At 41.9% G+C, this 24,269-nt stretch overlaps 1 protein-coding gene across 5 annotated transcripts in view; it reads right to left on the bottom strand.

Moving 5' to 3' along the window:
* Positions 1 to 24,269, bottom strand: part of LOC114846794 (inactive dipeptidyl peptidase 10-like) — a 130,063-nt gene that overhangs the window by 39,066 nt on the left and 66,728 nt on the right. For all 5 annotated transcript variants that reach the window (XM_055505196.1, XM_029135868.3, XM_055505197.1 and 2 more), the window contains 4 exons: positions 9,685 to 9,796; positions 8,918 to 9,013; positions 5,018 to 5,112; positions 4,791 to 4,865 (listed from right to left, as the gene is read on the bottom strand). In XM_055505196.1, the coding sequence (XP_055361171.1) occupies positions 4,791 to 4,865; positions 5,018 to 5,112; positions 8,918 to 9,013; positions 9,685 to 9,796 (378 nt within the window). The remainder of the gene's footprint in view (positions 1 to 4,790; positions 4,866 to 5,017; positions 5,113 to 8,917; positions 9,014 to 9,684; positions 9,797 to 24,269) is intronic.

Genomic DNA, 24,269 nt, shown 5'->3' on the forward strand with positions numbered 1-24,269 from the left:
CTCTCCCTTTTTTATTTTTCAGTTTTAAAGCACATATGTCTTTCACACTGAGTGATCCACCTTCTTGAAGCCTATAATGTTTTACCCACTCATGAAGACATGAAATACACTTGTTACTGTATTTATGCCTCATTCATTTTGTAATGCGGCTGTACGGTGGTGAAGACTTGGATTTCCCTGTCTTTCAATAATATTACCCGTTATTACAATATTACCCGTCTTTCAGAGTTCAACGGTTTCCTGCCTTAGATTTTTCCTGTTCCAGCCGGAACAATTTACCAAATTCCTTTCCATGAACGTGTCCGCAAAAAAGGGAACTGAACAGATCTGGCGACAGAGTCTACCCTGAAGTATTTCCTCAACATCAGGCCCCCCTTAGACCCAGGTCCCTCGTATCTTCACTCTGCAAATGTGCCCCGTCTTTCAGAAGCCTTCTTTTTTTCTTTGTCCCCCACTCACGGTTGTGGACCGCATTCAGATCTGTAACCTTGTCTGTACTCCCAGTACGGACGAAGCTTGGTTCCACGAGCCAACCCTTAGCAACCATCATCTCACCAATCAGAGATTTTTGACCTAATCAATTTCCCTAATTAATTTTTCTAATGTTTTAACCAAATAGAAGATGTTTAAGTCTCTCTTTTTTCTCTTTTGTTCCCAATAAATCCCAGCATTAAGAAATCTCTCTCAAGCCAAGCCAAGAGTACAGATGGAGCGGTTCATTTTCGCTGATTTCAGTCGACTGTCAGTCACCTTTCTGACGCTGATCACACACTTATCACACCCTCATCAGCCGACTGTCAGCAGCCCCCCTCCTTGGTCTGTCTGGGGAAGGTGTTAAAAATGTTAATGAGGCCACCCCCATTTTAGCACCAAAGACGCAATTCCAGGGTAAAACCAAAAGGTGGAGCTTTAGTATCTGACCCGTAGAGTTAGGGTCAAACAGCAAGTATAGGCACAGTTCTGAGAACAGGACATAGATCTGATAATGTCAGTTCTACACTGTTTGCTAGGGCATACAGACAAACAGACAGACAGACAATAGTCTGTCTAAACAGTCAACTAAAAAGTTGAGAAAACTTGAAAAGTTGACTTCATTTCAGAATTGAATGTTGTACTAACTTTTTTTTAATCATAGATAAGCATCGGCAGCTCACGCTGCCACAGCTGCCAAACTACCTTCTGGAGGTTTATCAGTTACTGGCTGTATTAGGTTGAGTTGGACTTCACAAATGAAATTAATAAATTCTCATTCTATATATTATTCTTATTCACTTGAATGTAGTGTGTGTCAGTCTGCCTGCTTCAGGAGCTGTTTTAAATTAAAAAAAGAACATTTCAATGTTCTAATCAAGCTTAGATGAACATAACAATAGAAAGCCTCTTTTCAGACAGAACGACCAATCCACAGCACTAGTTAGACTGGTTTCACACCACCCCCTTCTCCCCAAAGCACCAGAGTCCTGCAGTGCTGTTACCTGATGTGATGTAACTAGATGGGGTTGGGATGTCATTCGGACTCCAGAAATGTGGGAGGATGGTGACAAAGAGATGCAAGGTAATCCACACAAAAGGGGTCTCACTCCCAGAAGGAAGAATAGCAGACATTGAGGACAGTTACAAGTATTTTGGAATACCACAGGCGAATGGCAACCTTGAACAGGCAACAAGGAATGCGGCAACCGCCAAATACTTCCAACGAGTAAGGCAAGTACTAAGAAGCCAGCTCAATGGCAAAAACAAATCCCAGGCAATAAACAGCTACGCCCTGCCAGTGATCAGATATCCTGCGGGAATAATAAGGTGGCCAAAGGAAGAGATACACACCACAGATGTTAAGACACAAAAGCTCCTCACCATGCATGGAGGGTTCCACCCCAAATCCAGCACCCTGAGACTGTACGCTAGCCGCAAGGAAGGAGGCCGAGGACTAGTGAGCGTGAGAGCCACTATCCAGGATGAAACATGCAAGATCCATAAGTACATCAAGGATAAGGCCCCGACAGATGACGTGCTGAGTGAATGTCTCAGGCAGTGGAGAACAGAGGATGAGATGCTGGATGAGGGACCTTCATGGGAGGACAAGCCCTTGCACAGGATGTACCACCGGAACATAACTGAAGTGGCTGATCTCAACAAATCCTACCAATGGCTTGAAAGGGCTGGGCTGAAGGACAGCACAGAGGCACTCATCCTGGCTGCACAGGAGCAGGCCCTAAGCACCAGAGCCATAGAAGCCCAGATCTACCACACCAGACAAGACCCAAGGTGTAGACTGTGCAAAGAGGCCCCTGAGACGGTCCAGCTCATAACTGCAGAGTGTAAGATGCTGGCAGGGAAAGCATACATGGAACGCCATAACCAAGTGGCTGGCATAGTATACAGGAACATCTGCGCTGAGTATGGACTGGAAACCCCAAGATCAAAGTGGGAAACACCTCCCAAGGTGGTAGAGAACGAGCGAGCCAAGATCCTGTGGGACTTCCAGATACAGACAGACAGAATGGTAATGGCGAACCCACCAGACATTGTGGTGGTGGACAAAGAGCAGAGGAAAGCCGTAGTGGTGGATGTGGCAATACCAAGCGATGGCAACATCAGGAAAAAGGAACATGAGAAACTAGAAAAATACCAAGGGCTCAGAGAAGAACTGGAGAAGGCTTGGAAGGTGAAGGCCACAGTGGTGCCTGTGGTGATCGGAGCACTGGGGGCAGTGACCCCCAAACTGGAGGAGTGGCTACAACAGATCCCTGCAAAAACATCCGACATCTCAGTCCAGAAAAGTGCAGTCCTAAGAAACAGCAAGGATACTGCGCAGAACCCTTAAGCTCCCTGGCCTCTGGTAGAGGACCCGAGCTTGGAAAGTGGATGAGACCACCCGCGAAGGGTGAGAATAGAGTGGTATATATAATAAAGCAGTCGCTCAATTGGTCTGTTATTGAAAATATACAGTTAAAGGTCAAATTGACACAGACAAGTAAAACTCATAAGTTTTCTTTGAGAATCGTTTTTGGCAGATTCTTAATTGTTCTAGTTCACATCAAAACATGTAAAAGAGAATAAAAAATGTAAATAAAAACGTGATTGTTGTTGTATGATCCCCAGTAATGGACATTTTTCTCTCAGTCTGAAACATTCAGGCCTCTCCTCAATCAAACTAACTGACATGTGAATTAATAACCACAGTGACCACTTTGCTTTCTTTTGCCATTGATTTTACTCAAAGTTTTGGCATGTAGGCAAAATATTGTGTCCTTGTGAACCTGTAAAGCAAACACTTTCAGAACTGAAGCGAACCCAACACTACTCGCTCAGCTTCGTGTTTGACCCTGTGAGGACTGGCTTCATTGAGAGCATCAAGAGGAGCAGCGTGCGTTTGAGAAGTCAGCCCTTAATTAAATGACGTCAAAAATAAAAGACACTGAATACTGTGTTTAATTAATCTGCTTTTACAGTTGTTTAATACTAGTTAAATTTAAAGCACAAAATGTGCCCTCAATAGCTGAAATAGCTGGCAGTAGATGACGAATCGGGTTTGAAATGTAATATTTCTGCTGCATTCTTAAAGCAGATGAAGTTTGTTTTCGAGCCCACTCAGACCTCAGCTCTTTAACAAATAAATGCTCCATGTCCTGCTGTAGTAACACAGGAGATTCAGAAGCTTTGTTGATTTTTTTTGTGCTTTTTTTTTTTGGTTCTCTAGATCATGATGATCAGTGTATATTTGTTACTTCTTGATCATTTTGCATTTATTTTGGGGCAACATCTAGAAAAGTTCAACCAGCAACCATTTACAGAGCACAGGTAAATATTCACCACATATCAACCATTCTAAGCATATTATTATGGGGGTTGCAGCAAAACAAGAAGCACTCACCAAATTGGTTATACATGCGTGTGTGCATACAGTCAACATGCCACCACGTGCCAGTGACTCCAGTCAGACATGCATGGAATATGGCTGTCATTCTGTACTGGGTCCAGCATATGACAAGAAGAGTCAACCATAGCATCCCCTGCTCCCCAGAGACAACCACAATCAGCCCCCAAGGAAGGCAGGAGGAAGCACTGCCCCAAAGAGGAGACCAAACCTAAGGACCCACACCTGTTACCTAGGCCAATGATGATAACATGACATTAAATAAAAACCACCAAAACAATTGATCTGATCCTAGATTTACCTGAGAGCCCTTCTCTTTATCTTTGTGCCATAATTTCACACTTTCCTCATATCACTTATATTTCCTTTTCCTGAACAGTGGTAGAAGATGTCGCCTATTATTTGTCAGTAAAAACACAGTTCAAAGCTTGAACTGTGTCGCAGTGGTTACTTTTTCTACTACTTCATGTCTTTATCTGAGCCAAAGCATTGTTGCCTCCCAATCCGTGAATTTTTTTATAGCTTTCAGTAAAGTGCATTAGTTCAATGTATCGCCCATCACATCATCTTCACACAGTAAATGGCGAACGCATTATATGTGGTGGCTCACTGCACTGCCTAAAATGGTAGCGACTGTGATATGTAACATGAATAAATGATGTGTGTGAACTACCCTGTAGGTAACTCAGGGCTAAATTCATGACAGAACTACTAAACATGCAGTAACAGCACTTATTGAATGCACAAACAAATGATTCAAGATAAACACACCTGGACTTCCACAATAAAATCTGCATTTTTTTGTGGTCAAATATTTTGTTTGATTTTTATTAAATACGTAAGTGATTTAGAGTGTGACCAATCAGGTCACAAACCAAAGGACAGTGTTAGAAGGTGTTACAGTGGTTCTTACCTGCTTGACATCATATCCCAGAAGAACAAAGTTCATGTCTGGAGAAACTGCAAATTTTGAGGCCTTAAATGTTGCCTGTGGAAAAAAAGGGTTTTACATCACACACAGATACATTATAGTGCATGACAATACAGCCCCCAAATGTTTGTGACAACTAATGTAAAAATGTGAGACAGTTGTAAAGGAACATTATTTTGATGTTCTCTCTCTTAATCTCTTATACTCACAAAAGTGTTGTTTTTCAGCAGGAGATCTGTTTCATTAGTTTGTGTGTTGACTTTGAAAACGTCTCCATCGCAGTTCTGATAAATGATTTCTCCCCCTAGGACAGAAAGCTAAACGTGTGAAGTGCTGCATTCACATAATTTTTTTTCCTCTTTCTGAAGCAATATGTGGTACAAGATTAGACAATAGTTTATAATAGATTTGCAACTGTCTCTGGGCCTGATTATGTAACTCGCTTTGACTTTGACTTGTGACTCCAAGGATTTGGCCACTGGGAATGAGGCTAATACAGCAGAAATTAGCAAATCAAAAAGGGTGTTAATGTGCTGCCATAACTAAAACACAGTTAAGCAACTGCAATTTCTTAAGCAACACTAATTGACATTGTTCAGTGGAACTTGGGGCAGTGCTGTTTTGGTCTTGGCCCATAGGAGCTGTAGTGAGTACGAGACAGAACCTAACCACAACACCTTGGAGACCCACTTACTGTAAGAGGATCTGTCAGAGAAAGATGCTCTTAATGATATTACAGTTCAACTTTTTACAGTGGAAACTGAAGGGAGCCTTGAAAGCTGTCTAATCCCAAAGTGACATTATAGTCCAGTAAAGCCCAAATTTCATTATTAAATTTCACAGATGTTAGTCATCTCCACGTCCCACCTCATGTAAATGCAAATAAACAGGCTCTGTGCCATCAATCTACTGGAGTAAACACTCAACATGCTTAAGATATCATGGCAGATAACTAAATATGAAAGATCTATTGCTCTCGCTCAGCACAAAGTGAAATCTAGACAAAGCCTCTTGTCTGAATGCAGTAACACAAACATCTTTCTGCATAGTTTTATTTTATGCAGTTGAGAGCAGTGAATACATAAAACATTTGAGAGCAAACAAAGATTGAAATGGGGCTATAGGCCTGCTGAGCTGACGGCGGTGCTGTGAGGATCAAGGCGATTTGTAATCTTAGCTGTGATTAAAGTGTCTGAGCTCTCCAATGACGTGACACTGTTTCATAATAGGGAGGAAATTAAAGAAAATTAAAGGAAGGAATTACAGGGAGCCGCAGTTTGACCCTTCTGCAGATAAATTACCCTGTCTTCAAAAAGGAAATGAAGAACATATAATTTCAGACAAACATTGCTTTTAACCTTTAAAACAATTACAGTAAATATTAAGTTGCTCCTGAAGATGACACGTTACTCTGTGTAAAACGTGACTAAGAATCATTGTAGCCAAAGATTTGGTTAATCTGAGTGAAACAGAGACCTGGTTCCTGGTTCTTGGTTAAATAGGTTTGGAGTTAAAGTACAAAGCTTGGAGTTTAATGATTTGGATTATTTTCTTCACATAGGTTTCACTTTTCGTACTGTTACAATGTCGAACAAAATTGGTCCTATGCATTTAACCCATCCCCTGGGGGAGCAGTGGGCTGCCTTGCAAGGCGCCTGGGAAGCTACAGTAGTGTGAAGTGGCTTACTCAAGGACGCACCTGAAACCCTGGTGGCCTTGAACCTGAGACCTTACCAACTAATCTACCAAGCCACTAGGTAGCTTTAATGATTATAGCTGGCTGCTTTACCGAATCAGTCTCCCTCTTCCCGTCTAATAAACGCAGTCAGGAAATGATTGTCAGCACTAAAACCTTGAGCACAATACACAACAACTCATGTCCTCTTTACGTTTTTGAAAGGTTCTAGATTTTCTTTGTATCTAAAATGAAAAGATACATGCAAATGTACATCTACTGTACAGTAGCTCAAAATAAGAACTAAAAACATAATGTATTTATAAATAAATGATAGACCTCATAGTTCCTTTTGCCCCCAGCAGAACACTTCGTTCTCAGAGCGCTGGGCTACTTGTGGTTCCTAGAGTGTCTAAATGTAGAACGGGGGGCAGAGCTTTTAGCTACCAAGCTCCTCTCCTCTGGAACCAGCTTCCTGTTCAGGTTTGAGAAGCTGACACACTCTCCACCTTTAAGATTAGGCTTAAAACCTTCCTTTTTGATAAAGCTTACTGTATAGTTAGAGATGGTTCAGGTCACCGGCAATAATTGTTAGTCACAGGAACCATATCTAAGTTGAGCTTCATTGTTAGACAGGGAGTTTCTCCTCTGCAATGTTGCTGTCAAACTATAATTAATTACAATTAAAGGCTTTCTGTACTTGGGATCTGTTGGGTGTAGTTGTGTAAAATCCTAAACCTTATCTGTAAAGTGCCTTGAGATAACTTTATTGTGAGTTGGCGTTATGTAAATAAATTAAATTGATTTCAATGTAATTATAAATAGCTTTTTTACCATTGTTTACTTAATTTCTTGTGTAACAGATAGATATCAGCTTTCAGAAACCTGTCTTATTCAATCCTTAATGTATTTACTGTTGTTCTTTCACAAAGCAAATTACAGCATTACTCATCTGATTGATTAAAAGCTGCATTGTTAGCTGTAGACCTAAGAACAGTACTCGTTATGAAATCCTCTAAATTTCTCCTCTCCAGATCAAAGACCAGACCGCATTTGTGCTGCAGATTGTACTGCACTGTTTGAAAGGTTTTTTGTTAAACATTTCAGAGTAAATGTAGATGAGACTTGGATCAACTGTTCCCCTGAGGATCAAGGGATGTGTAATCTTAGCTGCAATTAAAGTGTGACGTAATACTGTTTCATAATGGATTAAAATTAAGAAACGATATGTTACCACTGTTACTGTTATACAGATGTGTAGGGTTGTTGCAGTAACAAGTTGATAGTTTGAACCTGCTTGTTTACAAATAAGATTTTTATTAAAGCTTTTAGCACAATCACCTCCTTAACTTTTTTCTCCATATTATTTTGTTTATTACACATGTAATTAGGCTGATACTAAAGGCTTTATGGGTTAAGGGTTAGGGAGACTGGCATCTAACCTAACTTCCATCCACTAACGTCACCGTTTTGCTATATCACTAAATTTGTGTCTTTTCTCCCACAGTTGTTCTTTAAACCTGCTTCTAATCAAGACCTGTCCTGTAAAAAATTGTGCTGTCCTACATTTGTCTCCACTGAGGTGAACAGCCAATCAGGACTGGCACAGAACAGTGGCAAGCTGTAAACATGAGGCAGATACTCACCCTTGGCCTGATATCAGTTGGAAATTGTTTTGGTGTGTGACATTAATTATTAAAACGCTTTCAATATATTACGAACATACGAAAGGAATGGGAATTCTCTTATTTATCCCACATTTTCCATCTACTGGGGGAGCGGTTGACTGCCACATAGTGTCTGGTGAGCTAGTGTGACGCGTCACATTCAAGGACACACACAGAGGTTGAGATCGAACTGAGAACTGTTTGATGCTAAGCCAAGCCGCCAAACTGAAATCAGGTTGAAAGTATATTGCAGTACCTACTTCTTCAGACATAAAGTACGTTTTGTTTAGGTTTATTTTATGGTTGTGCACCATGATGTGGAAACAACTAGTCAGCAGAATGATGCTGTTAGATTTTGAAAACAATAGATAAGATTATTATTTTAGCACGGAACAGAGGTGCGTTACTTTGTGATTATAAAACAACATTTGTCAGGCATAAAGGTTGTCCTTCAGTCTTCTTATTCATTTGTCCTGTAACTCCAATAAGCACGCAACAAAATATGTACACTTTAGCAGATTCTTGATCAACAAATCTGTCAATAACATTAATATACGTTGTTCAAAACCTAATCTGTTTTCTAAATTACTAGATTCTCATAAACTTGTTATGACATTGTTCAACAACTGCTGCATTTTTAACCTTTTGACAATTAAACAATAACTGGTTGCCAAGTATTTATGAAATAAAATAATGTAAAACCTCAAACATTTAACTAATACTTGATGGACAAGGTTCATCTTAGGTTATTGATGTACTGTACTTACCACTGATCCACTTTGCATCAGTGTCATGCACCTGGAAGTCTCTGTGAAACAGGTCGTCTAACATCAACTGTGAACCAGGAGGTTTACCAGCGTCATCTACGTACGTAAGATAAACAACATACAGTGTGGTAGCAGCAGCTTACTGTATCAGCTATCAAAGCAAACAAATAACAGATAATTAAAATTATGGTGGAACATGAATACTTAAATTTTTGTTGCTGTTCCTTTAGTCAGTCTCCTTTTACTGTAGCTATAGTAGCTATAATCAGCTACAATCAGCTGTCACAGTAGTGCTTGTCCTTAAATGTAGCCGAGCTGTGTCTCCAGTACCACATGTACTGTTCATACTGAAACATAATGTTTAACAACTACTTTAGATTTAGGACTATAGTTAATATTCTTGAACCAATATATAGTGTTGCTGTCATGCCAAACAGAAGACCTGATGAGCAAGACAAAAAATACAGAAGAGTTCTTGTGTATTTATTTTATTGGAAAAAAGTACTAATGGATTTGAAATTTGAGAAAATAATACAATCAGTCCTGCAGAACATGTACTTTCTGCAGAAACAGACTGCAAACTACAGTATAAACTCAGTCAAGTTGGTCTCTACTGTATGTCAGTGTTAACAGGAATAGAGAGCACCTGCCAGATTTTAAAATGGAGCTCTGGATCCCAACCAATGGATGCCTAGGACACCCTCGTCACTAAACTGTGTTCCTACTGTAAATGTGACTTTTGGGAGCAGCGCTTTAGGAAAGCTTGCCTTTAGACAGCAGAATAATGGAGAGTCCAATGAGTGAGAGCACCACCAAAATAACTAGCAGAGAGATGCCGATGCCCTTCCAGTTTCTATCTGGTCCAATGGGTCCAATGTCCTGCAACACACACAAAAGAAATCCTTTAAAAATTATTAACTAAACCAATCACTATTAAATACCTGCCAGACTGAACCTCTGCACAAAGGGAGGTCAGACGCCCCCTGGTAAACACTAAAACATTTGTAACAATAACCCCTCTGGTCTTTATGTGTTTTATTAGCTCAATAATCATACTGTCACTAACATCAATTCTGTACTTTTCTTCATGGCACAAAAACAGTCAGCAATTAATTAAAGCACAGAACGACCAAATGTGTTTTTTTCTCCCAATAATCTTCCTCTCACTACTAAAGTGAGGCACAGTGACATTCAAACTATAGGTTTTAGCAGAAAGGACCTGGTTGCAGGTCAAGCATTGAGCAGTAATTAGTTGAGTTCAGGTGAAAAAAAATCAAAAAAGCACAAAGGAACAAAGTCAAAATAGGCAAACCAACCAAAAACAAGAGAAACAGTGCAAAGGTGAAACGAACAGAAGGAAGCCCTAATAATCTGGGCCCAATATCAGACGTCAGCAACGTTTTCGATATCACGAAAACCTGAACAACAGGTGACAGGTGGTTTAAATTCTAAGGCTCTAAAAAAACAAATGATCTTGAAGAGTTTAAAAGAATAGGGACAGTTTTACATCCTCAAGAGAATAACTGGGGACTGGGACACGGCATATGGGTGGAGTAGAGTCACTGGCAGGAAAACTACAGTCACAGCAGGAAGGGAAGAAAGCAGGGGGGGTTGAAGGCGAAGAAGGGGAGGGACAGTCTAAAACAGTAACTCACCAGGTTGTCCTACTATACCTCTATTTACGGTCAATTCATACATAATGACACTGTGACAGAATTAGATTTTAGACAAACACCTCACTTTTATTTTTCACACATATAAATACAAATTTACAGCCATGGCCAAAAATATTTTCACGCTTGCAATTCTGTCAGGAAATGCAACCATTCTCAAAAAAAGTTGTTGAAGGTACAAATGTTTTGGTTCTCACATGTTTATTTTATTTTGCATAAGATAAAAACATGAATTTCCAGACAGAAACCAAAAAATTAACAAAATGATTTCTCTAGGATCTGTATTGGTTTTATTATATTAAGCATCAGCATATAGAGAATTGTTAAGTAGAGGTTCAGAGATTTATGCAAATGTTAGTGTGTTAAAGAAAGTGTTTGTGATTTAATTGTACAGGTGTGAATTGAAGTTGATGGCTCCACAGCGTCTATACTAACAGCATAAACATACTGTACATGCAGAGTGGAGCAATGCACCTTTGTGATTAAACCCTTTAAAAATGTTCATACACTATGCAATAAGTTAAGATCTTTAACATCATTTCTTAGGTTTGGGGGTGAATATTACAGCAATCAGCTCACTGTGGATTTATAGGCTTCAGAGTTAAGATCGATCATTGTTTTGGGTCTTCTGGCTGAGATATTAAGTCTTCCAGTAATGGTTTGGATGTTTAGTATCTTTCAGAAACTGCACACACAAACATGGTTCCCAAGTTAAACCTTTAGAATTAGCCCATCTTTGCTGGGTCATCATGATCTAACATTCACTTTAGTGGTGAGCTAAAGTCTTTATCTGCTGTAGGTTTGACCATTTTCAGCAGTTTAAAGGGCTTGTGGTTTCTCTGCAATTTGTCCAGATGCAGATCATGTTGCCTTTATTTCATTTACTACGAAGCCTCATATTTCATGATGGCCCTCTTAATTTATAAATAGTTTTGTTAAAAGATAATGTACAGAACGTTTTTTATGTTAATACTTGCAGTATAAAAAGGAGCAGCAGTGTCATATAACACTCACCTGCTGCTATTACCTTACAGTATGTTTGTGAGAGTGTGGGCAGCTGCATCAATTTACATTTAAATGTACAAGAGAACAATGTGTGGAAAGAAATTCTCTTGGTCAAGACACGTTTCTCTTCACTTATTTCAGTAAAGCTTTTTTTAGAAACAAGCCCATAGGGTTATTGAATTGTAGAAGTAGCAGGGACAGAAAAGTCTCAGAGGACTAGGCCCACATTTGGACGTGTCTCCTTACCTTCCTGACATCAATTACAGTAAGAAGCCTTATTTCATTTGTAGTGACATGCGGCTTCATAAATGAATCTTTCTCGTTCACACGACCTCAGGCTACTGAGAACTCTCTTGTGTATTTATGGATCTATTTGCTTTCCAAGTCTTTTAATTGGCAGTATGATTCAAAGATAAATATCCTGGAGCCCTGCCAACTGTATGCACCAACCCCACCCCCCATATCGTTTCTACTCCACTCAACAATGTCCCCGTGGCTCCCAGTTATTAAAATTCTGGATCAGTCACAAGAGAAATGTCATTTCCCAAGTAAAGACTGTGTAGATTCAACACATCACTTTGTTTTTGTCATCTGTGTTGTGTTTGGTTTGGCCTCATTACCCAGAGCAGCCCTCATTACCCACCAGGGAATGTTACTTCTGATTCCTCTATTCCATCATGTCTTACATCCAGTGTCACATTGTGTGTGTGTGTGTGTTGCTACTGTATATATCATAAGAAAGCTTAAATTAGTAATAGAAACACCACCAATAAAAACATTATATACATCTAAATAGTATTTTTCTTTTCAAATAGTCAAACAGGGACTCACAACCAAAAAGCTGAGCACACATACCCAAGGCCACTACAGTATATGACACAGGCTATAGCTTTGTTGGTTGGAAGCACTGCAGAGTATGAAAACAACTTTGGGGTACTTAAAGTTTTACAGCACATGTACAGTAGAGGTGTGTGGTCCAGTGGAGGGCTAGTCTTGTTCTTTCTGTCTGAAGTTTGCATTTTCTCTCCATGTTTGTGTGGACTTTCCTGGATCATATACTGTAGTACAGCTCCAGTAGGAAGAACATGATGTAAGAGCAGGCGGGTTAATTAAAGTTACTCTGACTATGTACAGTAAGAGGTGCTCCAGGATCTATAGGGCATTTCTTTGCATTCATTGTGCTGCAAAATCTGATTTGTTCACAGTCTCTCTTCATTAACAAGAACTCAAGTATTTTAGTTCTGCGCTCGTTTCTGCTGGAGACCTGAGCTTCAGATAGGTGACCATGACAACACACTGGGTGGAGGTAGTAGCCTGTACAGTACCTGTAATTGCACATTAATGCTCCTTTTAGTTGTCATCAGCTGTGCTGTGCTTATTCACTTGAAAGAAGTGTTTGCATTTACTGTGCTAACACTTATTAGTGCTCTACCATTTCACACACACTCCTCAACTGAGTGTGAGTATTGTGTGCTGTGCATTAGCTAATACATCTTAACTGGGACCTCCCCAACTGGATTCCTGCTCCAGATGGTCTTAAACAGCGGTTTCGGCCTTCTGGCGTTTGAACCTGTCTGACTTCAGCATGCTCATCTGTTGACAAAAATTGAGTGCCTGCTGTACCTCAATTTAATATTTCACTGAGCAATTTGGCAGACAGGAACAACATTTACATGATGAATTGCCAGAGTGAAATATTCTAATATATATCCCAAAGGCTGCATTTGTGAGATAATATATCACCTAGCTTTGAGTGGGAAATCGGGACCACTTGACATTTCTGTCATATAAAAGCAGGAACGAAGGCCTTGCTTCAGCGGTTATTCAGGACACTGAATGTTAAGGGAATGTGGGGCTGAGAAATGCCCTTTGGTTGTATGAAAAGGTGGTAGAGTTTGTGTTGAGCAGCACCATCTCTGCCTCTGCAAACCTGGGAAGATAAAGCAGCCTGGTCCAAATGGAGCAACAAGGGAGCCATTACTCACCACAGACAGAAACAGGGTCATCTCATGCAAATGTGCCATGTGAGTAGTAGCACAGATCAAAGTACACTGCATAATGTCTGCGTCTGCATCTGACATGTCGGAGGATGGTTGTGTTTCTCTTCCATGTCTTGTTTGTGTACACATCACACTTATGAATATGACTCATTTCCTTTCTGCATGTTAACTGTGTTATTGTGTTTTACAATACTCTCCACATTCATTGTTGAAACACAATTGATTATTATAAGTACAAGTGGCAGAATTCAGCACTCAAACAAAAAGTGTAAGTGCTGCACTACCAGCAGCAATTATAATAGAGTGGAAGTGCCATAGTACGCACAACCAAAGGAGACAAGCAGTGACCCCAGATTCCCATCCTTATGTCCTGTTGTTGAATGAAAATGACAGGATAAGATTTGCACATTCCTCTTCTCAACAGCATGAAACCAAGGTAACTACATGACCATTTGATGAGTAAAACTTAAAAGAGTTAAGAGAGCTACTTTTTAGTGTCAGTACATTCAGCTTACAAAAACATCAAGTCTGATGTCATCTATGTTGGGATCTGACACAAATAATCAGGGTTAGGTTAAGATAAACAATGAAATAATTAATCCTGCAACAATGTTTTTGCAGCACAGAGTTCAGTGACATTTCAGTGACAAGTTGTACTTTTCGCAATTGACTTGGGATATTGTGACATACAGTAGAATGTAAGAGCTGTCTGATGCTGAAGATCAATTCATGGACAGGAGGAGCCTCTTAGACCTCTGTATCTATCGCTTTTAGTGAACCCAAAGAACAGGATGCATCTGTCAGTTCAACGATGATGTTGTTTCTCATGAACTGAAAAATATCGAAGATATGTCACCTCCTTGATATTAGCTGTTAAAAGTTATTAATATGACACTGTTCATCTGGTTTTCAGATTATTTTTGTTTCATTTTTTTGCTGTTTTTTCCTAATACTTACAGTGGCCATTGTTCTATACATTGTCCTACAGTACATACAGTACAGCTTATGGAGTTACACTACCAGTCTGGTCTGTGTCTGACAGGTCCAACCTAAACACCTATAACAACTGTCTGTGTCTTTACGTTCTCATCTGATCTATAGAAGTGTTTGTTAAAGTGTTTGCCCGCTGTCAGGAGGCAGCTGCTGCAAAGTAATTTCATCTTCTTCAGTGCCAGGTAACAAAATGCCTGCTGACATCCCAAGAAGACGCCACAGCAGCCTGTCAAAAAGTAATAAGAGATGAAGCCTTTGTTGATTTTCTTTTTTTTCTGTACTGTACTATACACCATGGTCTATAGACAAACCACTTGCAGCACTTTCTTATACCTTAGTGACCATGAACTTCTTTCCTAAGTACTGTAGTAAATTGAAGGCACTTACATGGGTAGTTCCTATGTTCCTTGATGAGCAATTTGTTCCTCGTTCATGCACGCTCATTTAAGGCACTAGCCGGATTCACTACAAGCAGCTCGCAGGTTGGTGTCTTGTTCAAGGACACAGACTTCCCTTCTCTGCCTCCCGAGCTGCAGTCACTCACAGCTTGATTGGCTAATAGTGATGCTACCATTCAATCAACCTACTGAAGAGTGGCCAGTTAAGGGGTGCTGACACATGAGAGAATGGGAGAGAGCATTAATTTTATATGGCTGTCAGTCAAGAGCCTGGCTGCAGCACAAATTACTTTCTTCCTCCAGGCAATGAGTGACCTTGGGTTCTGGGTTCTGGCTGCATTCTAACTGGGTCTGAAATACTGAAGCTCAACATGTTTCTGGAGTTTCGTGAGAATAAAAGTAAAAGAGCTGCTTTATTTGTACAAATAACATTTATAATATATATAATGTTTACTATGATCATACATATTATTATAAATTTAAATTTATTTTAGTGTCTGACATTTATAATGGCTTCTTCAGCCTGATGCTACAGTACATGTACCTGCACATCTTTGGACTGTGAGAGGAGCTTCAGTGCTAAACACACTGCTTCTGATTAAATGCTGTCTTTTTTTTTTTTTTTTTTTTTCTTGTTCTGTCCAGCAGTTTAGCAAGCAGCATATATTACACTGAATGCCACATTGTGATGGACAGCTTTGCTTTAACAAGAAGAGTATATATAGAATATATATACTCTTCCTGATTTATGGTTTATTTAATGGTTTATTTAGCTAATCCAAAATGTGTGTGATGTTGCTGTGTTGGTGGACAGGTTAGGTTTCTGCTTTAGGGTGTGTATGCGGGGGGGGGGGGGGGGGGGGGGGGGGGGGGGGGGTTAAGGGGTGCAACCAGCTGCTGAAACCAAGCAAATCTGTTAAGTAAACAATCGGAGCAAAAAAAAAAAAATAAATAAATAAGAAGCATGGATGTACCTTAGGCTAACACATTCATAACTAAACAATTTTTGTACTGTGGTTTACCTTGGAGATTAATACTAATACCAATAATAGTGCTAAGGTATGTGCACATACTAATACAAACATATACATACAATATACATACATATGTGCATTATTATACATATCCCATACTACTTAATAAAAGTCATGACATACAACACCACAAATTCCATATTCACACATTATTCATATTGGTAGTGATAAGTATCAATAATACTTACAGTTGGATTTGGAAAGTGTCCCACTACAAGGTTAGTAAGGCTGTAGCTTAACATTATTCACCCAAAGGGTGAGGCAGACGTTGGTGCATGAACAATGCCACTTGTGGAAGCCAGGGTGATGTGAGGGGCTCCGCCCCTACGCCCATCCAGCAAGCAGAGGAAAGAATCCTAGCAGCCAGGGAGCCCACACACCTTCAGTTCCAGGAGGGCAGGTGTTGCAACCCAAGCCGCCCACACAGAGCCCCCCAGGCAGAGCTGCAGCAGCCACAGAGACAGCACCCGAGGCCAGAGTGGGCCACCGGGGGTCAACGCTGTCCGCCCCATGAGAACCAGGGGCAAACACTCCCCCTGGCGGGAGGGTCGGCCTGAGAGAGTAGAGCCCGAGGACCCACGGTCCGTAGGGAGCCCGCCAGAAGATGCCCCCGCGCCCAGAGTGGGGCCCGCCCCCAGTCCACCACCCCCACATGGGCGGAGCGGGGCCTACCCCATCGGCCCAACCTCATCCCCTGGCGCTACAGCGGCCTGCAGCACAAGGCCAGCAATTGGTGGGGTCAGCAGAAAAGAGACCACCCAGGAAGACGATCATCGTACCCCGGGCGAAGAACCGGACCCCCCACACTTCAACCGCACCACACGCATACCAACTCACACAAACACAGACGCATACACCCACCCACATGTGCAACACACATCATCACATCAACACACACACACACCATAGACTCTCTCACAACAAACTAGTCAATCATACGTGAACCAATGCACTCTCAGATACATTCTCGCACCCACACCATTCGCTTGATCACATTCGTGGGGAGGGTAGGTCTCCGGCCTGCCGTCCATGTGGCCCCAGGCAGGGACCGCAGCTCCTCCCGAGCCCCGACCAACCCCCCCAACCCGGGGGAGGCAGAGGGCAGCAGAAAAAGGTCCCCCAGAACCCTGCAACCCAGCTTGGACGTGAGTGTGTGGAACTAAAGTGCACTGAAGGTGGGTGACACCTCCAGGAGCACAACCGCTGGCTGACGGGTGTGTCCCCCGGACAGTGCCCCCCCTCGCCCTAAATGTCTTTTTGCAGTTAAAACTGGGTGGTGATCTCCATCAGGGCCAGTGGCCGAGGCCACAACTGGCCTCAGCCCAGGCCCCAGTGAAAGAGCCCACCCCGGCCCTAAATGTATGTGTATGTAGCTAAGTATGAGGAACTTTGGGAGATACCCAATTCTCCGGGGGGTCCAGCAGACAGAGCCATCAATGGGAAGGCTCCGTCTACTGGCCCCCCCGGAAGGAGCCCCAGATTCCTGGACAAGTGTGTATGACTAATGCAATTAAAACTGCAGAGCATCCCACTTGGAAGGGACGGAACCACTTCCCAGTAGCCCGGTCCCTCCATCAGCAGGACACCCCTTGCAGACCTAAGTGGATGAATGCGGAGAAATGTAGTTGGGAAGCAGAGCGCCAGGGTCCGCAGAGCCAGGTTCCCGACTGGCTCTGCTACCTATCCCACCACCCCCCCACAACCCCAGCCAGGAAGGGACAGCCGAGACCCAGGGACCGCAGTACTACTGCCCAGGCGCCACCACGCAGCACAGCCAGAGCCAATCCCACCCTTCTTTCACACTTACCCATTCTCTCGCTCAAGTATGCCCACGCTCGCCCCGTGTAGTGTGACACTCAAACCCACACACATACTCTGCGGTTGTGCATTGAGGCCAGCCTCCGCCCAGGGCCCAATGAAGGTTCTAGCCTGAGTAGTACGCCAAACCCCCCCTGCAAACAGGCCCGAGCAGTTACCAGAGGGCGTCGGACCGCTAGGGCAGGCAGCGGCCCCACCCGAGCAGGGGCAGCGCCCCAGGGGAGAGACACCCCTCGGGCACAGGCAGGCACCCACAGAGGGAGTCCCCCGGACGCAGGTCACCCAGGGTCTCCACCCCCAGGTCTCGCCCCCCGCACACCGGCAGGGAGGCCCGCCTCCGGCTCCCCGGAGACAGGCACACGCCAACCCTCAAATGGTCCCACCCCGGCACAGGCCGCCGGTCTCAGCAGTCACCACACCCCGCCGCATGGGACCCATGCGCAGCCCAGAGTCCACCAACCCGTTTGTCCCGGTTCCTTAGGCAGGCAGGCACCACCACCCACCAGTCACCCCCCCACCACTTTGCCAGACACGACGCATCAGCACCGAGCCCCACGCATCTTTACCTGGAAAATGGAATCAATCAGAGTATAGTTTTGGTCATTGATTTGATGAAGCAGACAATGTGTTCTAAGGTGTATATCTAACAAGCTGTTCAGGTATTGAGTAATGCTTAATTTTTTTTTGTTTTCCAGTTCATGAGGATGATTTCTTGCGACACAGAGGGGCAGAAAGAAGTGTGTGTGATGAGTTTGTCCTCTAGATCAAGCCCACTTAGATCTCCTAGAAGACAAAGTGCAGGGGCTGCTGGGATTGGACAGCTTAACGGGTTGACAGGTGTTCACATACTCTTTGCCAAAAATTGCTGCACAGGTGAACATGAACCAGAATGCATGTAGGAATCTATCTGCTGTGTTATCTGTACAGTGAGGGCAAATATTTGAGTTTGTGAGACCCATTTGGAACATCCTTTGTGTTGTATAGTGAGTTCTATGAAGAATTTTGTATTGTATTAGTTGTACATTTTTATTTTTTGTTTTTTTTATAAATTAGAACATATATTATTCCAGAACGTGTAATTAGTGGCGATATTGAGATCAGCTTCCCATTTAGAGATCGGAAGGCTCACTGTCTGGTCTACATTGGAAATTAAGATATAGATTTTGGATACTGTCCTTTTCCCTGATATATCAATAAATCGCTCTATTACTGGTGGTGGTTGCATGTGGATGGCAGTATTCTTACTTTTTGCATTAAGTATTGACTTTAGTTGTTGGTATTCTAAGAAATTGGCACTAGTGATTTCATAGTGAGACACTAGTTCTTCAAAAGAGCTAAACTTGTCTCTTGTGAAAACATGTTTCAGATGTGTTATCCCTTTGATATGCCAAGTTGGAAAGTGTATTGCCTTTTTGTTTTGTATGATGTCTGGATTGTTCCATAGAGGTGTGTTTTGGCAAAGAGTAAGCGAAGACCCATTAATTTTAAGAAACCCCCACCAGGCTTGCAGAGATGCTTTTATGCTAATGTTCTGGTAACAACTATGATGTTGATTTTGGTGCTGATAAAGGGCAGATCTGCAACTTTAATATTTCCACAAAATGTTTGTTAAATGTCTATCCAGGAGGAGTCTGCTGGCATGGGTTTTATCCATTTGTGGACATTGTTCAGTCTATTGGCAAGAAAATAGTGGTGGAAGTTAGGTAGTTCTAGGCCGCCGCAGCGTCTGGATTTTTGGAGAGTTTTTAAACTAATTCGTGGTGGCTTGGTTTTCCACAAAAACTGTGAGATGTAGGAGTCTAATGTCTTAAACCACGCCTGGGCTGGCTGAGTTGGAATCATTGAAAATATGTAATTAATTTTTGGCAGGATCATCATTTTTATGGTGGCAATTCTTCCCATAAGTGAAATGGGTAAGGACTGCCATCTTTTGAGGTTGGCTTCTATTTGTTTTAATAATGGATTGTAGTTTAGATCAATAAGCTCTGATAGCCTAGACGACAATTCAATGCCCAAGTATTTAATGTTCCCTGAATGGAGTGTGGTAGAGGAGATGTTAGTCACCTTAAGGTTAAGTGGTAGCACTATAGATTTGGTCCAGTTAATAGAGTACTCTGAAAGTCCTGAGAATTCATCTATGAGGCTGATAGTTGTAGGAAGAAGAGCGTCTGTGGCTCCAGGAGAAACAGTAACACATCGTCAGCATATAAACTTATTTTATGATTTACTTGATTTGGTCGATATTCCAGTAATTCCTTCATGCTGTCGTAGTTGCTGCGGCTAGAGGTTCAATAATATTGCAAATAGTGATGGGGACCAGCGGGCAGCCCTGTCTTGTCCCTCTATGCAGATTAAACCTTGGTGAGATCTGGGTTGTTTGTTCTGACTGCGGCGTTGCTGAGTTGTATAATATTTGGATCCAGTCTATGAATGTTTCCCCAATGCCGAATTTGTGCAGAGTGGCTTAAAAGAAACTTCCAGTTTACTCTATCGAAAGCTTTTTCTGCATCTAAGGAGACGATGGCTGACTCTAGTTTATGGATGGTGACATAATCAATTAAATTAATTAGTCTGTTCATATTGTTTGTTGACTGTCTACCTTTAACGAAGCCTGTTTGATCAGAGTGAATTATATATGGAGTGATTTTTTCTAGTCTTCTAGCAAGTGCTTTACACACTATTTTTAGATCTACATTTATTAGTGAAATTGGTCTATAACTCGATGGGAGTGTAGGGTCTTTTCCTGGTTTTTGGAGCAGGCTTATGAAGGCAGAATTCATATTTGTGGGTAATGAATGTTGTTGTTTAATTTCAGCTAACATTTTGTAAAAGCTGGGTGCCAGCATGGACCAGAACTCTTTATAAAATTCAGTTGGGAATCCATCTGGTCCTGGAGCTTTTTTATTGGGCATCTCCTGCAGAGCTTCATGTAGTTCTGCCAAAGATAACAATGAGTCTAGAGTTGTAGATTGTTCTTCATTTAGCTTTGGCAGTTCTAGTTTATTCAGAAACGCCTCTATGGCTGAGGTGGGTGGATCTATTTGGGACGTATATAACTCTTGGTAAAAGTTTTTAAAGGTATCATTTATTTCATGGGGATCACAAGTAATGTTGCCTTCCTTATTAGTTATTGAATGGATGATTTGTTTCTCTTTATTATTTTTTAATTGGTTTAGCTAGAAATTTACCACATTTATTAGCATGGTCAAAGTTCTCCCAGCGTAATTGGTCTATCTGAAACTGAGTTTTGCAATCAATTATATTATTTAATTTCAGCTTTAGATTCTTTAGGTCTTCTAGGACATCATTGGTTGGAGAGGCTGCATATTTAATCTCTAGAGATTTTATTTTTTGCTCTAATTCTAATTCAAGTAACATGTCCTTTTTTTTCTTGTGTGATGAATATGAAATAATTCTACCGCGCATAACTGCCTTCCCAGTCTCCCAAAGAACACAGGGTGAGATTTCCGGTGTATCGTTGATTTCTATAAAGGTTTTCCATTCTCTCCTGACATAGCTGATGAAGTCTTGATCATTGAGTAATGATGTATTAAACCTCCAATTCCTGGTTGATGGTGTGGCTGTCTTAATCAACAAAATGGACATTGGTGCATGATCACTGATTGTGATAGAGTGAATATTGGTGTCAGAGACATCTTGTAAGACTGAGTTATTTACTAAAATATAATCTATACGGGAGTGAGAGTGGTGAACTGGTGAGAAAAAGGTATATTCCCTGGATGTAGGATGAAGAGAACGCCATGTGTCACAGAGACCAAAGTCATCCATGTACTGTTTTAAGGTCTGTACTGATTGCCAGTTCCTGTTGCTCACAGCTTTGCTTAGCCTGTCCAACTCTGGGTTAAATACTAAATTAAAGTCCCCTCCTACTATAAGTTTGGAACCAGAGTGAGCAGACAGTGATGTGAAGAAGCTGTGAAAGAAAGAGGGGTCGTCAGCATTAGGGCCATACACATTAGCTATGCAATATTCAATGTTTCCTATCAAGATATTAATGATTATATATCTCCCTTCTGGATCTACAATGGTATCGTTATGAGTAAAGTTAATCTTTTTATTTATCAGGATGGCGACCCCTCTTTGTTTAGAATTGTAACCGGCTAAGTAAGCATGTGGGAACTCTGCTGATGCCAGAGTGTAATTTATAATTTTGGGAATATGAGTTTCCTGTAGTAAAACAATGTCTGCTTGTAGGGTTTTCAAATGGTTAAATATTTTAAATCGTTTCTCCTTCTTATTGATTCCACGTACATTCCAAGTGACAATCTTCAGTGGTGTCATATCTTACCTGACTGCTGTGGATCACTAGTCTTGTGTGTATGTAGTGTGACAGACTTTAGGTGTGTGGCTAACCTTAAGTACCTGTGTATTCTGAGTTGTGTGTCATCTATGTATGTGCACGTGTTTCCCCTGTGCAGTAGATGTTTGTGTGTGGCTGCTGGAGGGCTACATAGCTGGCTGACTACGTGGAAGAAGAATAGAGAAAAGGATGTAGACAGTGTGGAGTGAAAGTAGGTGAAGGAAAAAGAGTAAAGGGAAGGAAAATTAAAGTGAAAGGAAAGTGAGTGATTGCGTATGGTGAGCGCTTTGCAAAGTGAGTGAGTGAGTGACATTAGAATGACAATAAACATTTACATGAAACATCTGCGAGAGAACGAGTTTGAATACTGGATGTAAAGTTATAACACATAGTTGCATTGCATCTATTATTTTTTTTAACAAACCTTATACATTAAACCATTGTTGTTACATACCACCTGCTAGTACAGCCACGGAGTTGCTTCCCGGTCCCGGTAGAGCTCTCCGTTGACGTACAGTTTGTCGACGCTGATGACAGCCCTGCAGCCTTCTGCCATGAACCTCTTACGGATGGGGAACAGTCGGCGGCGGCGGTCGAGGATCTCCTTGGGGAACTGGTCGTTAACGCTGTAGTCGGTTCCCTTCAGCTGTCTGCCCCGGCTCTTAACCAGTCCCTTCTGCTTAAAGTCATGAAACTTGGCAACGATGGGTCGGGGGCGCTGGCCATCCGGTCGTCTTCCTCCAAGTCTATGCGAACGGTGGAACGCCATCTTGTCGACAACTTCCGCTGGAATCTTCATCTGTTGTTTAATGAAGTTTTTAATTGTGGTTTCAGTGTTTTCCTCCGCCTGTTCTGGAATCCCCGAGAACACCAGGTTGTCCCTCATGCTGCGGACCTGCAGATCGATAATGCCTTCTTTTATTTTTTTATTTTCGGCCGCTAGCTGAGCCACATCCTCCGTCAGGGACTGCACCGTTCCTTTCAGGGCCTCGTTCTCGGTGGCGAGAGAAATCACCTGCTGCTGGCTAAATTCCAGGGAGTCGCGGAGGGCCATAAACTCTTTGTGGAGGGGTTCCACTAGCGCCAGACGTGCGTCGAAGCTTGATATTTTTTTTCTCGATTGACTCCAGGATGTCCGTGATGTTTTTATCCGCCGAGCTAGCTCCAGGTGACTCAGGTGAGTCAGACGGACGGGAACGCTTGTTGGGAGCCGTCTCCTTTTTCCCCATTACCAGACGCTCGAAGCACTCGTCGATATACTCGAAACTTTCTTCGGTGTTATCCAGAATGGTAGGGTGGTTGATTATTTTCCGTAAAATAAGGTAGTTATTTATTTAAATTGGCGGATAGTTTGTTGCGCTGTTGTTTACTACCGGTGTCGCGCCGCCTTGTTGAATTTCTCGTGCTGTTCTCGCAGAGTCTCGCGTTCTCTCACAGCATCGCGTCTCCCTGCTGTCTAAAGCAGAGAGCAGTTACTGTCTTTTTGCTATTATGTAACATGCTAGTCCAAATACTTGCTGCTATTGGTTATGTGTGTTCGGTGACCTGTGTCTGTAATGTTTAGAGTGTGTTCTATAGCAAGCTGTATTACTGCAACAGGAAACAGTATCAGACAGTAGAGCAGAGCAGCACTGAGGAGGAGGAGGGGGCGGGTGCATAAAACTGACACTCACTTAACCTCCAGGGACAATGAAGTGAACATGAATCAGCAAAATAAAAATTAAAAAGAGCAAATATGCTTTTACTTGTTTATTGCACAAGCAATGCGTATTAACAGTGAAATGCTACCATACAGAAATACACTACCGTTTAAAAGTTTGGGGTCACCCAGACAATTTTGTGTTTTCCATTAAAAGTCACACTTTTATTTATCAGCATAAGTTGTAAACTTAATGGAAAATATAGTCTAATTAAAAAGGTTAAAAATAATGACTTGTATTTGAAATAATACTGTTTTAATCCTCAAACTTTGCTCTCGTCAAAGAACCCGCCATTTGCAACAATTACAGCATTGCAGGCCTTTGGCATTCTAGATGTTAATTTGTTGAGGTAATCTGGTAATCTGGGCTTTCTGGTGCAATGAGCAGACACATTGTACTATTACTACACT

The sequence above is a fragment of the Betta splendens genome, chromosome 21, assembly GCF_900634795.4.
Source record: "Betta splendens chromosome 21, fBetSpl5.4, whole genome shotgun sequence".
In the NCBI taxonomy this organism is placed as follows: Eukaryota; Metazoa; Chordata; class Actinopteri; order Anabantiformes; family Osphronemidae; genus Betta; species Betta splendens.